At 36.7% G+C, this 14,978-nt stretch overlaps 1 protein-coding gene across 10 annotated transcripts in view; it reads left to right on the plus strand.

The window, feature by feature from the left end:
* LOC123976249 (collagen alpha-1(XIV) chain-like) overlaps positions 1–14,978 on the plus strand; it is a 270,666-nt gene that overhangs the window by 132,960 nt on the left and 122,728 nt on the right. The window contains exon 39 of one of the 10 annotated variants that reach the window (XM_046058236.1): positions 28–51. The exons of the other annotated variants lie outside the window; for them this stretch is intronic. Within the exon in view, the coding sequence (XP_045914192.1) occupies positions 28–36 (9 nt within the window). The 3' untranslated portion in view covers positions 37–51. Of the gene's footprint in view, positions 1–27; positions 52–14,978 lie in introns of those variants that run through there. 10 annotated transcript variants of the gene reach the window in all.

The following is a 14,978-nucleotide window of genomic DNA, read 5'->3' on the forward strand; positions in this document are numbered from 1 at the left end:
TTCTAATTGACGTGTTTTTCCTTGCAGGATGTTTAATCTGGTCTGTAGGTCGTCTCTTTCTTCAGTGAGATTGATGTTTCTGGCTTGCTCCTGGTTCAGACTGATATTGAGCTGGTCTCTTTCTGCCCGCAAATGTTCTTTTTCCAATGTGACTAAAATATCTGGTACAGAACAGAAACAAAGCATTAACAACATTGAATCATTCTTTTTGGTGCACCTATTTTCCATTAACCTACCTGGTGTACGATTGCTTTAATACCAGATTCATTTTGCACTTTTTTGCTTCAACAGGCATGTCCATGTAAAGTCTTAATGCAGAGGATATCTTATAATCAAAACACCAAAAAAGAAAAGCAAATGTAGCTGCCAGCGGCAATGATCGGAATCCAAGCAGGTTGCGAAAAATGCACCGTTTGACATTTCCAGAGAAGACCAGATAGAGATTAAAGTGGTGAAAAAATTTGGACTTAAAGCCAAGCCTTTTTTTGTGGTAATTGCAGAGACACTAACTTGATTATTAAAGCATCACCTTGAGGTCAGTGATGGTGGATGTCATTCGATATGCCTGAGTAGTGTGTGCAATTTGCAACCCACCTGCCAGTTGTTGTTTTTAATGTATAATGTTTTTTGCTGCACAAATGCTTTTAAGCAGAGAAAAATAATAAAATGTCACAGGACCCAAGTAGAACAGGAAAACTTTGACTCGATGTGTAATTGAAGACACACCATGCAGATAAAATACCCATTCTTGGCAATTGGGACTTACTGGGTTAACTGTAGGCATTGGCAGGTTACCAGTTTCAAGGTATCCTGCATTTTGAAAAAGTGAAGGTTTAATGACCAGTAAAATTTCTGTCTTGTCAGACACAGAAAGTGCAGGAATCCCACAGGTTGTGTGCAGCGTAGAGAGTACCACAACCCCTCCCCTCGGGTTGGTGCAAGCAGTCAGTCATCCGTGTGTACGATGGCCGAAGGAGGGGAGCCTCTGAAAAAGTCTGCCATGCGGGGGCGGAGCTAGACTCTCAGCATAGTGTGAGTGGAGCTTCATCGTAGGCAATGAAATCACATGTCTTAGACTGATATACGTATTTATCAGTTTAAACTTAAAGTTGATAAGTTAATAGTCAAAATGTTGGGTTCTGAAAAAAATCAGCTAATTTGTGTTTGATTCAACACTGAGCAAAAATAAAAATGTTGTGCATACTGTAGTAGTTACAGCAACATATTGAACACTGTTTACTCAATGTTTGACATCTAGGGTCTGTCATTTTTGGTAGCGTTAAAATGAAGACTTGTGGAGATATAGATGTTAATTGATTTAGCATATTCGGAAAAATATAGAGTGGCGGACTTCTGAATTGATTATAGGTTGCAGTGAGTCTCATATCAGTGAATGTGCTGAAACAATTTCATCTCTCTATACTGGAGGTTGATGATAGTAGTTTTTGAAGTTTCAAATGATAAATATCTAGAAATTTAAATTTCTTCTAGTAAGCCTAAGAGTTATAATCTTATCGCATGTGTGGTGCGCCCTAGTGAAAGAATAACCCATGATGAGCGTCTGAACAGACGATCCAAGTTTGGTTACAATAGCTTAAGCCAATTTGGATTTACCAGTATTTATGTAAAATTTTACATAAAGGCACAAAAGTAAAAATTTATGAAAAAAAAAACAAACTTATTGACATGTCAAAATTCTTTTGACAACTTTAGAAGTCCATAGAGGATCCTGCCAAAATAGAAGAAGAAAGAAAGAAGGAGAAGAATAATGACAACAAAAAATAGGACTCCTACAGCTTCACTGCTTAATTCCCTAATAATGAGAACAAAAAGAATAGGGCTTTGTGGCTTGGATCCCTAAAAAAGAAGGTACTCTTAGGGTCCTATATAAGGTGTGCGTAATGGCTTTGTACCCTGATGTGGCTCCAGATTTACTTGCTGCCTTCAGATGGCTGCAGAGATTTAATGAATTGAAGAAAAATTTCAAGTAAAAAGCAGCTGTGAACAACAGATAATTTAAGAATCACTCGTTTATTTTATCGATGCAGACTGCTGGACGAACAGACCTGCTTTTACCTCATCAAGCACTCATTTTTGATGCAGTTTCAAAGGCATTTACTGATTTGACACTTGAATTAAAATAGTTGAATGACATTTTAAGCACTATTCCATTATTGCTACACATTTGATCTTGAAACAAGTCTTGAAACAGATTTGTTTTTGAGACGCTTGTTGTCAGTGAGAAGATCCAATTTCCACCAAAATACCACCAACTCGCTTTGTTCAGGCTCTGTTTGCATTTTCCTCTCACCCAAACAACACACACAAAGGCACAGCAAAGAGATTTCAAGATTAGGTAATTACCAAACAGTGGGAAAACTAAATACAGCTCAGTAAGTTAGAATAAAAAGCAAATCCTTACAGCGCATGAAGATCCCAGCCAATATCAGAAGATACAGCACTCCAAGAATCACAGCTCTGAAACTGCTTCTTTTGACAGCTGTAATATCATTCTGAGTGAGTTTTCCTACAGAGACAGAGTACAGTGAAACATATTTGTATGGAGCATGTTTGAAGTGGCTTTTTCAAATTATTTTCGGATTAGTTAAAACATTTAGGCAGTTCCACTAAATTATATTTCCACGGCAAAGACCAATTCATGAACACTTGCTAAAGTTACCTTGGACTGATGATAATGTATTCATTTGTACAAATATTAAATGGAATAAGCAGTGATTGATCAGGATTTAATGAAACATGCACGAACATGTAAGTCTTCCTTGTATAATATTTAGTAATTATTTTATACTCACTGACTCCATGGGACTCAAGATCAGAACAACTGTGTTCCAAAGGGACTTCATTCTCCAATATTTCCACGTCGGTCTCCTCTTTTTCTCCGTTGTCTCCTCGGCTGTATCTCACGTTCAAACTCCGATCTGGTGCATGACTGTCTGTAGACATGTTGATAGTTGCAAGCACCTGAATCGAAGTGATCCTAATCTTCAGTGTGTGTTTCTCTGTGCGTGTGGCAGCTTTTAAACAGCTGGCATCAAGGAAGTAGCACCAACATAAACCACAAATACAGATTTAACCACTTGGTAACTGACACATATTTCCAGGAAAAACGCATAAAAAAACATTGCCAAAATAAATTGTCAATAACTTTATTTATTCTATTAAATTAATAATAATAATAATAATAATATAAAATCTATATTGTTATAGCAATATTACCATCAAAACCATCATCCAACACATTATAATGCAACTGAACATCTTCTAATACACCTAGAATACAATTTGATGAAAAGAAACAGTTATTTCATCATTTTTCAAAAATATACCAGGCAAATGTCCATGTTTTGGCCATATTTACTGATTTATATATTAATTTTTTTTTGGGAGTTTTCTTCAGAACACTTTCTGTCCATACAACCACATTCTAAATGACATAAAGCTTCCAAAACATTGAAATAATGATAAAAACAGTGAATAATTGATCCATATTCCTGTGACCAAAAGTACTCTCATGCTTTACAGGTGCACAAGTTGAGAACAGAACATCCTACAAGGCTCTGTTGGCTCTTTGTCTTCTTCTTGAGCAGACGAATCGATTGGTATACTGGATGTCTGTGTAGCTCGTACGGATCGGCCAGTAGAGGCCGATAAAGATCGTCTCCCACAACGTAACTCTTCTTCTCTCCTTAAATTTGACGAGAGAAACAAAACCTAAGAGACAACGATCTCTATTGACACAGGAAAACAGCTGTTTTTGGACTGAAAACAGCAACAACAACAAAAAAAACCCTGTAAATGTACATTGCTGCGTTTGTTATTAGTCAATTAGTTAAACAGCCGAACAGAGCTGGAGCTCAGCTTTCTGTAGAGTGGGCAGACTGAGGTGTACGATAAGAAGAGATTTGTGGAAGGCAACTTGTGCAGCCATGTACAGTGATTACAGAGTGAATTATGTTGTGATAAGTTTATTTAGATGCTTGGATTTTGATGTGTGTTTGGTGTGGATAAAAATGAGCCTCCTAGCTTCACAGAGGTGTGCAGCATGCATAGGGTGACAAATAATCTGACAGTCCATGGATTTAGTAAACAACAGATAATAGAATATGACACAACGGGTACACAGGGGGATCACGTAACAAGCAACAGCGGCATTAAAGAAAAATAATTCCAAGTCTTTATACATTTTAACTTCTTCAGACTATATAATGCATCAATATGATCTATAGACTATTGAAATGTATTTGTGACTAATATTTTTCATATAGGCCTAGGCTAAGATATAGTTCAAATAAATGTTTTCTTTACTATGAATATCACACTTTTCATAAAAGAATATATTTCCCTTTTGTAAATATCTAAAGTCATGTTCTTAAAGAAACACAAAATGAATGACAAATGTTTTCAGCTTTGTTAATGCAAAAAACACACTTTTCCTCAACATCAATCCTTAATCTTAATACAACTGTTGTGTATTTGATACACACATTATAGCAGTGAGTGCAGTGATAACATCAGATCCTATTTACACTGGGGAGAGAGGGTAGTTTGTCTGAAAGTTCTCCACTGTATTTAAACCCTATGCCGGTTAGGGAGCTCGATTTGGCAGTGAGGCCCTCCGTTACTTTGTGACTTGATAAACAATTAAAAGCTGATGGAATCACACCTTTAAATTTAGCTAGAGCACTATCAGACATCTTATATAGAAATGTTTGCCTAATGGCGTGTAGTTCAGCAATCAGTTAACAGTGGTCCAATATAGAGAGATAAATGCAGTACTAGGCTATCATTCTCTACGTCCACATGAATATTTAAATCCCCTACAATAATAACTTTGTCCATTTTAAGGATTAAAGTTGACAAAAACTTTGCAAATTCAGAGTACGGACCAGGTGCTCGGTACACTATAACAAAAAGAATTGGTTGCAGTGATTTCAAGGCTTTCAAATTTGTTGTAATTTATTTTAGGTTTAGAGCTGATTAGTAGGCTAGAGTCTAGCTACAACTCCGCCTCCTCGGCCTGTGCCTTGTGGAATGTGAGTATTAATATGACTGGGAGGAGTGGAGTCATTTAGGCTAACATATTCTCCATCACCCAGCCAGGTTTCAGTAAGACAAAATAAATCAATATCATAATCTGATATTAATTCATTTAGTAGTACACCTTTTAGAAGAGAGAGTCCACATTTAATTCTCCTATTCATTTGCACTATTGCATTTGTGGGTTTTTTTATGAGGTTTTTATGCGCAGCTCCTCTTCTGTTTACCTTTGATTTAAATAATTTCAATGGTCTGGGGGCAGACACCGTCACTATGGGGTTTCAACGATTCAACATTAATCTTAGTGACCTCCGATTGGCAACAAAAGGAAAACAAACTGCAGCAGATCAGAAAACAGAGAGCAGTCTTACTTCAATATAATGAATACAGTTCTGTTTCTAGAAATGCAAGCATGTCTATACTATTTTAAAATTGTCAGTTTTGGAGCAGTGCAATGAACCATATTGTTAAAGTTGTGCAACCTTTTTGTTACTAATAGTTCTGAGTGCTGTTTTGTGCTGCATAAGATTAGCAAGCTGCTGGTTGTTTTTATCTTGGTTAGTCATGTTTGACATCAGAACATGTTCTTTACTGTTAGGCTGATCTGTGCCAACACGATGATATACAGTATACCACAAAATGAAAAAAAAACTTTTTACTCTCAGATGTGGCCAAATAGTGCACACCACAGTAGCTTTTCGCCACTTGTGCACCATGCACACTTTGCTGGGGTACCCAAACAGATAACAGACAAAGTCAGGGCAAAGAGGATTACAAGATGAGAAAATTCACCAAACTGTCAGGAGAGAAAATATAGATATGGTAAAAAGCAAATCCTCACAGTGCATGAAGATCCCAGCTGATATCAGAAGATACAGCACTCCCAGAATCACAGCTCTGAAACGGCTTCTTTTGACAGCTGAATTATTGTTCTGATTGAGTTGTCATACAGAGACAAAGTACAGTAAAACATGTTGTTATGAAGCACATTTGAAGGTGCTTTTTGAAATTATTAGCTGCTTAGTAAAAACATTACACCATTTTAGCTGAAGTGGCACTAATTTGCATTTCAAAGTCTGAAAGTCTCCACGGCAAAGAGCAGTCCATAAACACGTGCTTAAGTTTTCTAGGACTGATAATAAACTATTCTTTTGTACAAATGTTTAATGGAATAATAGTTATTATTCAGGATTTAATCAGACATGTCCCCTTTTAAAAAACAAAATTTAGTTATTTTATACCTACTGACTTCATTCTACCAAAGATCAAATGACTGTGTTCCAGAGTGTCTTCATTCTCATAGATCTCCACGTGGCTCTCTTCTATTTCTCCTCTGTTCTTTTTGTCTCCTCTGCTGTGTCTCGCATTTAAACTCAGATCTGGTGCTTTAATGCCTGTAGACATCTTGAGAGGTGAAAGAAGTTATCCTAATCTTCACTGTGTGTGGCAGCTTTGAAACAGTGGGCATCAAGGAAGTAGCGCCAAGACAAACCACAGATACAGATTTGTTCCATTTGGTTTTTCCAAACGAATGTCGGGGGTCAACGTAGGAGGTTAGGTTATAAGCTGAATATCAAATGTAGTCTTTAAATATTAATACAATTATTCATATTTCAAATTACTAGTTAACATTAGTAAGTACTGGGACCAATAACCAGACTTCAGAAGTATCTCCTAAAGGGTGTTGACCTATAAACTATCAATAATGAAACATAATTAATTAATTAATAGGCTAATACTGAAGGGAGAGTCCATACTCGGTCTCAACCAACTGTTGTCACAATACCACGCACAATATCCACCAACAATGATTTCTCAAAGGTATAACAGAATTTATTCACTTCACCATGGATTAACAATCACAATTTCAACCACGTTGGGACTCCAAAATGACCTTTTCTTATTCTTACCCACAAAACGGCATTGAGCACAACTGTGTGTCACAGGTCAGGGTACTTCCAGATGTCTTGTGATGTGTTAATGTTTCTGTGTGCACGTGTTAGTATGGAGGAGAGAAGGGAAGGTGCAAGACTGCAGAGTGCAGTGTCTGTAAGAGCCTAGTTACCCCGGTTGACTACAATGTAACTACAACATTGCCTCGCATAGCCTGCGCAATGTGTGTACTCAATTGGTAGGTGCTGGCTTGTTTGGACAGTATGTAGCTATTGCTACCATGCCTGATAATAGTACCCAAGAACAGAGTTCATACATAAAAACACAGTTATAACTATGTCTCTACTTTAACAAGCCTCCGTTCTATGTAGCAGTAGATGTGCATCAGTCCGTATATGAATGTCAATCGGAGTGTCTCTTGGATCGGATCCTGTCCCCTTCTCCCTCTCTTTCTGTGTCATTTACAGTAATTTTCTGATGACTACAGTGCAGTGAAACAGCCAAGATGACTTTAAATGGGTTAAGAATAGAGACTCTTGGTGCCATATTTATATTATACAAGAACAAAGTTGTAGGTCTTGGACTGTTCCTCAAATCATGAGGCGGCAGATTTATCAACATGTTTTTCCTGCTGCCTTTAGTTAGTTTTCATATAGAATATGGCAGCTCTGAACAATAGTTTGAGAATTATTAATTTATGTAATCGAAGCAAACTGCTCTGCTATCAACCTGCTCTGACCTTCTCACACAGTCATTTTTGATGCAGTTTTAAAGGCATCTGCTGATTTGACTCAGTTTAATGAAAATAGTTCATTAAGATTTTAACCATCATTCCATTATTGCTGCACATTTGCTCTTGTTGAAAAAAAGAACAAATTGGCAAGGAGTGACTTTGTGCTTGAAACAGACTTGCTTCCACCAAAATACCACAAACTTGCTATATTCAGCCTCTGTTTGCACTTCCCTCCCAGCTGTGCACCATGCAGACTTTGCTGGAGCACCCAAACAGCACACAGGAAAGCGATTACATCCATACATCGTCAACTGCTTACCAGCTGCCACAAAGAAATTATAGCATTAGGAAATTACCAAACTGTCTGTTAAGGGTGTTTATACAAAAGTTCAGTGGAATCAGCAGATATTGATCAGAATTTAATCAAACATGTAAGTCTTTATGTATGATATTTAGTTATTTTATACTTATTGACTTCATGGGAACTGAAATCAATATAATCATAATGTTTTCCAAAGTGTCTTCATTCCCATGTTGCTCTCCTCTTTTTCTCCTCCACCCATTTTGTCTCCTCTGTTGTGTTTCACTTCAGCTTTTAAACAGGGGGCATCAAGGAAGTAGCAGCAAGACAAACCTCAAATATAATAGTTGGATATTTTAAGTTTTACCAATACTGCAGTGGATTTCAACAGGTTTCCACCTAGCTTGTGTTGAAAGCAGTGGGTCTAACTAAGAAATTTGAAACATATCCAAAAAGAAAAAACCCTGTTTAGTGTGCCATAGCACAAATACAAAGAAAGGCCTGTTTCTACTAAAGGTCTGTTCACTATTTGTACATTTTCTGGGGCAGTGCAGTGAACCACATTGTTAAAATTGTGCAACATTTGTGTGCAGTACTTATCAGTTGGGTTTCGTGCTGTATCAGATTAGCAAGCTGCTGGTTGTTCTTATCTTGGATCTTTCACTTTAACAACATTGAATCTTCGCTTGTGAAGTTGAGTCAGGAACCAGTTTTAAAGAGTAAAAATAAAAATCATATTCCCACCATTGTGTCTAGATAGTTGGACATTCATTAATATAATAATAGTAATGGGGAATTGTCTGTTTTTGCAACCATGTAAATGTCTTTAACCTCTCACTTTTGCTTTACTGTGACTTTCGTCAGCAGTGGAATTATTATCACATCTTAACCCAACCAAACTTAATTAAACATTATTAATCCCTTTAGTGAACCAAACTATGCAAAACCTACAACCTACCTTTTATTTTTTTGGTTTGACTTTACAGTAATCCCACAACAACTTTATTAATTTCATGTATAGTTAGTATGGGGACACATTTCACATCAACTTCTCACAGATCCAGATCACTTCTTTCTGCTGTGTTTCCAGCTTATTTGTTCATCGCAACTTTCCCACACATTAGAAGTTACAGGAGTTCGAAAAAGATTAGTTTGAATTTCACACCTCAGACATTTTTTGTATTAGTTTAAGTACTATTTTTCACCATTTTTGGCCAGAAAATAAAGGTCCGCAAAGAAGTATATAAACTTCAATCAGCAGGTGCCCTCACGTGGTAAAATACTGAATACTTTATTTTCATATACATATATATAGTAAATAAACAGTAAACACCAGACAACACAGTTGTGATCACCTTATTGTCAGTGGTGATCCATGCACCGATTCCCAAGTACTTCAAATCAACTGTGTTGTGTATAAAGTCCTATAACAATGATGTTAATTTCAGTATGTTACTGGGCTTATTTGTTTATCTTTCAGAATCTCTAAATTAAATTAAACTCGAAATGATTCCAAAAAGTCTGTGGTCCTACAGAGGCAAACTACATAGAAAACATTTAAGTGGCCACTATGAACTGTGGAGTTTCTATGTGAATATTGACTCTTGTGGCACCACATTACAGCACCAGGACACTTGATAATGGACCATTGTGAATGATGACTGATTGAATAATCGGTTTACTCAATGACTAATTATAACATATCCACACAAAAATGTGTATCAACTTCCCTTTTACAACATTATTTCAGACTTCTTGCATTTTTGTGACCCAAGATCAGTGTGATGCTCTTCATCCTCTGAGGGCTCCATCTCATTTTCCTCTCCCGCTGCTCTGTTTTCTTGAACTCTTCTGGTATATCTCACATTCAAGCTTAAATCTGGTGCAGCAGATATTTTGAAAAACTGAAACTTTTACTGAACTGTTTCACTGTCTGCTTGTTTGAGTTGGGGAAGTGAGAGCAGGACAAACTACTAACACAGATGCACACCAAACACATTTGTTACTGTTCATTAAAGAACCCCACTTGACTTAATCCCAATTTAGACAAACTACAGGTGTGTATATAAGTATATTTGATCCAGAAAAATAAAGATTCTTGTTGTCAATGCCATTGAGGAAATACACAGACACATTTTTCACTCAACAGCAGGTGTATGTGCTCACATACACAAATGTGCATCGCTGCATTCCTGGTTCCTCATACAGTGCACTCTCACACATGCATCTCACAGGAAAGGTGACGTATTGACTGGAAAGTTATTTTTGTTCTGTCTGGTAGACGGAACTACATGACAAGTTTTGGTTTAGGTTTGAATGGTTCTACGATGATAAGAAACTTAAAATGCCAAAACAAACTGAAAAATCTTACTAACAGACATGCAGAGTATCTTACTTGCAGCAAGATTAAATAAAGAATTTGCTCTGTTTCATGCACATGAAACACCATGGGATGTGTAATACATTTTATCCTTGTCATCTTTCTTTGGTCTTCAGATGAAAACAAGTCTATTTCTCACAGATCCAGTTCTTAAGAACATAAAATCCGCTTTGTGTCCATTGTCCTTGTTGATTGCAGCATGCGGTGTATTGGATCCAGGGCTGGTGTGACAATCCTGCTGCCCAGAACCTGGAGGACAGTTTTTTAATTTGGAGTAAGCTGTTGGATTTCACTGATTTCACATATTTTTATTATTAGTATTAGGGATGGTGATTGTTAATTTTTATTAATATTGATTCACTGCTTACGGGTAACACTACCTGGTAGAGACGGGCTGGTTTATCTTAGTTTATAATGTAATTCAGATCCTTTAATGTCTTGAGAGACATAACATTACATTATAGGACCTGCTAGACTTGATAGCAGTATTGACAAGCTCAAACCTTATTATGAGAAACTTGGAACCAGGTCATTATACAGGGTACCAGCGGGGTCTTAAAAGTATTAAAAAAGCACTGAATTTAATAGTCTTAAAATAAGGCCTAAAAGGATTGAAATTTCATTCACAAAGGTCTTACACATTCTTGTCCTTTCATAGGATTAATTAAATACTGTAACGTCATAATTAACTGTCACATGTATAAAATGTTTTGCTGTCATCTTTTATTTTAGCCACTTTTACAATAAGCTGTACATTTTGTATATTGTGTATTGATCATTCCGATTATTAGCCTTATTACCATCGTGTTTTCAGAAAGCGAGCTAGCTTAGCTAGTTGGCCAGCCCACCTGTCTACTAAAATGAAGATAAGCAGCATCAAGCCTATGAAGAGTGGTATTAAAAAGTCTTTAAAAGTCTTAAATTTACCCTGGGGGTACCATGCTTATAGAACCGGGTCTCCATCCCCATTCCTAATCAGTAATGAATAAATATTACAATGGTAATGACTTGTTTAACCTATTATTCAGTTTTATAAATTAATATAACCTGTATTTATGTCTTTTTCCTTTTTTAAATTTTTTTTTAGTTTAGTGACAAATGGAATTGTGACAGAAACAAATTTTTAAAACGTCTTACGTTTCTGTCAGCGGCGAGCTGTCCACCCATTCCCATTCCCATACCCGTTTTGTCTGTGTCCATTTTTCCATGGCCAGTAGACCAATCCAGGAATCTCCATCCTTGTTCAGCCCAATGATGAAATCCTAGTATAAGACAGTCCATAATAATTTTCCCGTTTTTAGTAATTTCATTGTAGTAATTTGTGGGACCAAAAGGACAAGTAAATATGACGGGGTCAACACAGGAAGCTACGATGGCATGTTAGGGCCATTGTAGATTTTTTTTCTTAAATTACTAAGCAGGGGACGGGAAAAATCTAACCATTTCTGAGATTAAAGTTGAAAGTTTAGTCCGTGAAAGCATAATAGAAAAGGTGCAGCTTTCACACAGTTTGGCAGATATGCGGGGATGTGTCACACCTTAGTCACTTATAAATCTCTGCAGTTCTTCCCTAATTTTTTTTATAATTTTTGTCCTTGAACAAGAGGAATTATCTCATAATACTGCTGATTGAAGTAGCTTAGATGTGACAGCTGTTGTTATTAACATCTGTATAGCCAGCTTTTGATAGAGTACAGAGCCTTCAATAACAAACTGGATTTTTTTTTGCAGATGTTTTACTTTAAACCTGCAGTACTTTAACTTTTGTCTGTCTGACAGTGTAGGTAATTACACAACACTGTGGACATGTGCTGATAATCTATAGGCTCCAGTATGGTAGCTTCCCCTTCAGCTTTGGCAAACCAATCTGGTTGGCATAAAACACATCAATACTGGTTTGTCACCATAGATACCAGATTTAAAAACTTTGGTATTGGTTTAGTCAGCGTTGTGTTAAACTCATTTGATGAGGACAACAAGTCAAAAACAGAAGTAACAGATCACTGGCAGCTACATCTAAGATTACACACTCAGTAACAAACCCACTCACCTGTTCCTCTTTGTTGTTTATGACAACCAGATCTGATCCTTTCCTTTGACAGTCACTTCTGCTGTCAGACCAAGACTTGTTCTCATTGGATTTAAAGTAACAGCTGCATCCAAATCTCTTCCATTCTTTAGGACACCACTTCCCTTCGTGACAAATGAATTTTAAAAGATGGATGTGATTTCATGTACTGTCAAATTAATAAGTCTTGTACGTTTATTATTTAATTTAAGATCTTTCTTGCCAACACTTGTTGTTTACTCTATAAATACACTTAAGTTTTGTATCTCATGTGTAAGAGAAAGAAACGCATAGCAATAGACTTCCAGAATAAAATAATTCAAATTCAAACTAATGGTAGTGAAGGTAAAGTTATATCAGGTGAATTGGTGTTCACGGGTAGTTTTTTAAACGTTCATCACATTCACTTTTGTTCTTCAGCTGCTTTCATCCTGTAACTGGAATTTTAACTTAGTATTTCGTAATGCTTTGTTGATGCTGTGTATTATGGTATTCACATATTTGGTTTGAAAACTTTTTTACCTGAAACTTTCCCCTGCAGCTCGCTGTAGTTGTTGTACAGTTTGTTGTATCTGGCCTGCAGCTGGTCATTTTCCAAAGTGACTGAAATATCTGGTGAGAACCACAACAACATGATAAACACACCAACAACAATCAAATCTTTCTGCATATCCAAAAAATTCAAGCCTATCAGGCAAAACATCTGGAATGATCTGTCGCTGCTGAGGCTCAATCCCATCTGCAGACTGACTAGATGGGCTGCAGCAAAAAAATATGTGATATTCATCAAGATTTAATATCTTTGCGGCAGTGCTCACCTAACTGCAAATGATTTATGTATTTCAAGTGTTGTTAAATTCTGTTTGTCTTCCTCTTCTACACAGAGTAACAGGAGCATGAACTGGTGCTGACTAACTTCAGTGTTTTTCCCCAAAAGCATGTCTGTTGCATGCAACTGTTTTGTTATCTAACAGAGAAAAAAAACTTAAAACATGACATTACAAAAAACAGAGAGGGATTTAAGTTAGGATAATTTGGATTAAAAACTTAATTCCTCACAGCGTATGAAGACTCCAGCCAATATCAGAAGATACATCACTCCCAGAGTCGCTGCAGTAAAACATCTTCTTTTGACACGATTCTTTAGAGTCTGTGGTCCTACAGAGACAAAATACAGAGAGAACATTTTGATTATGCTTGTTTGAAGTTTAAAGTGGCCACTCTGTGGAGTTTGTTACTCGTTGTCATTCTCTCAATAAGATTAATGACTCTCGTGGCACCAGATTAGAGCACCAAGACACTCTGTATCAAATCTTTAAATAGCCATTACATTACATTAACTTACTTTTTAGAACATAATTTCAGACTTACTTGCTTGTTGTGACCCAGGATCAGTCTGATGCTCTTCATCCTCTGAGATCTCCACCTCATTCTCCTCTCCTGCTCGTCTGTTCTCTTGAACTCTTTCGGTATATCTCACATTCAAGCTTGAATCTGGTACAGCAAGGATAATACTTGCAGGCATTTTGAAAAACTGAAAACTTTACTGAACCGTTTCACTGTCTGCTTGTTTGTCTTGGAGTTGGCCGGCTTCAATACAGGAAGTGAGAGCAGGACAAACCACTGCACACCAAAACATATTTGTCTGTTGATTTGAATGCCCCACTTGACTTGAATTTAGACATCAAATATACTTTTAGATAGTTTAAGTTGAAAGTTGATTTTCTGTGGACATTAAGGAATTACAAACCAACAACAGAGTCACATACACTTGTGCATAGCTGCATTCATGGTTCCCCTTACAGAATACTCACAGACAACAAGTTTGATTTGAGCTTTAATGGGTCAATCATGATGATAACCTAAAGACGTTAAACAAATTTTTATAATAAAAGAAAGATGACAGAATATCTTCCTTACTGACACACATGCAGGGTATGTTGTCATTACCTTATTCTAATCCAAAACATGTGTTTTTGTCAGATTCACTGAATATGTCATCACGGTCCACTTGTCGTGCGCTCTGTGTGCTTAAATAAAGTCCAGTGTTTGTACTCAGACCTGGTTCTGTAAATTACTGTGTCACTGTTCGCTAAAGATCATGATATTTGTCACGGTTTTGGATTTCTTCAGAATAACAGACCCGGCCTTTAAGTGCAGCTAGATTGAATGAAGTCTTTGTTCTGCTACATGCAGAAAATAATAGATCCAAAACAGTGTAGAGGAGCAGAGAAAAAAGATTGAATATATGGGACAAATGTTAATCATGTCAAAAATAAAGGCATTAAAAAAGCTAAGAAACATGCCGTATGTGTCCCCAACTCTATACCACTGTCATCAAGAAAAACAAGACACTTATTTCTCACATATCCAGTTCTTTTGGTTATAGTATATGCTCTGTGTCCATTGCCCATATTGATTGCAGCATGCAGCGTACTGGTCCCAGTGCTGCTGTGGCAATCCTACGGCCCAGAACCTGTAGGACAAATAAAACGTTGTCACTCCTGATTATTTTAAATTTGATGTAAGCTGCTGGATTTCACGT

The sequence above is a fragment of the Micropterus dolomieu genome, linkage group LG09, assembly GCF_021292245.1.
Source record: "Micropterus dolomieu isolate WLL.071019.BEF.003 ecotype Adirondacks linkage group LG09, ASM2129224v1, whole genome shotgun sequence".
NCBI lineage: Eukaryota > Metazoa > Chordata > Actinopteri > Centrarchiformes > Centrarchidae > Micropterus > Micropterus dolomieu.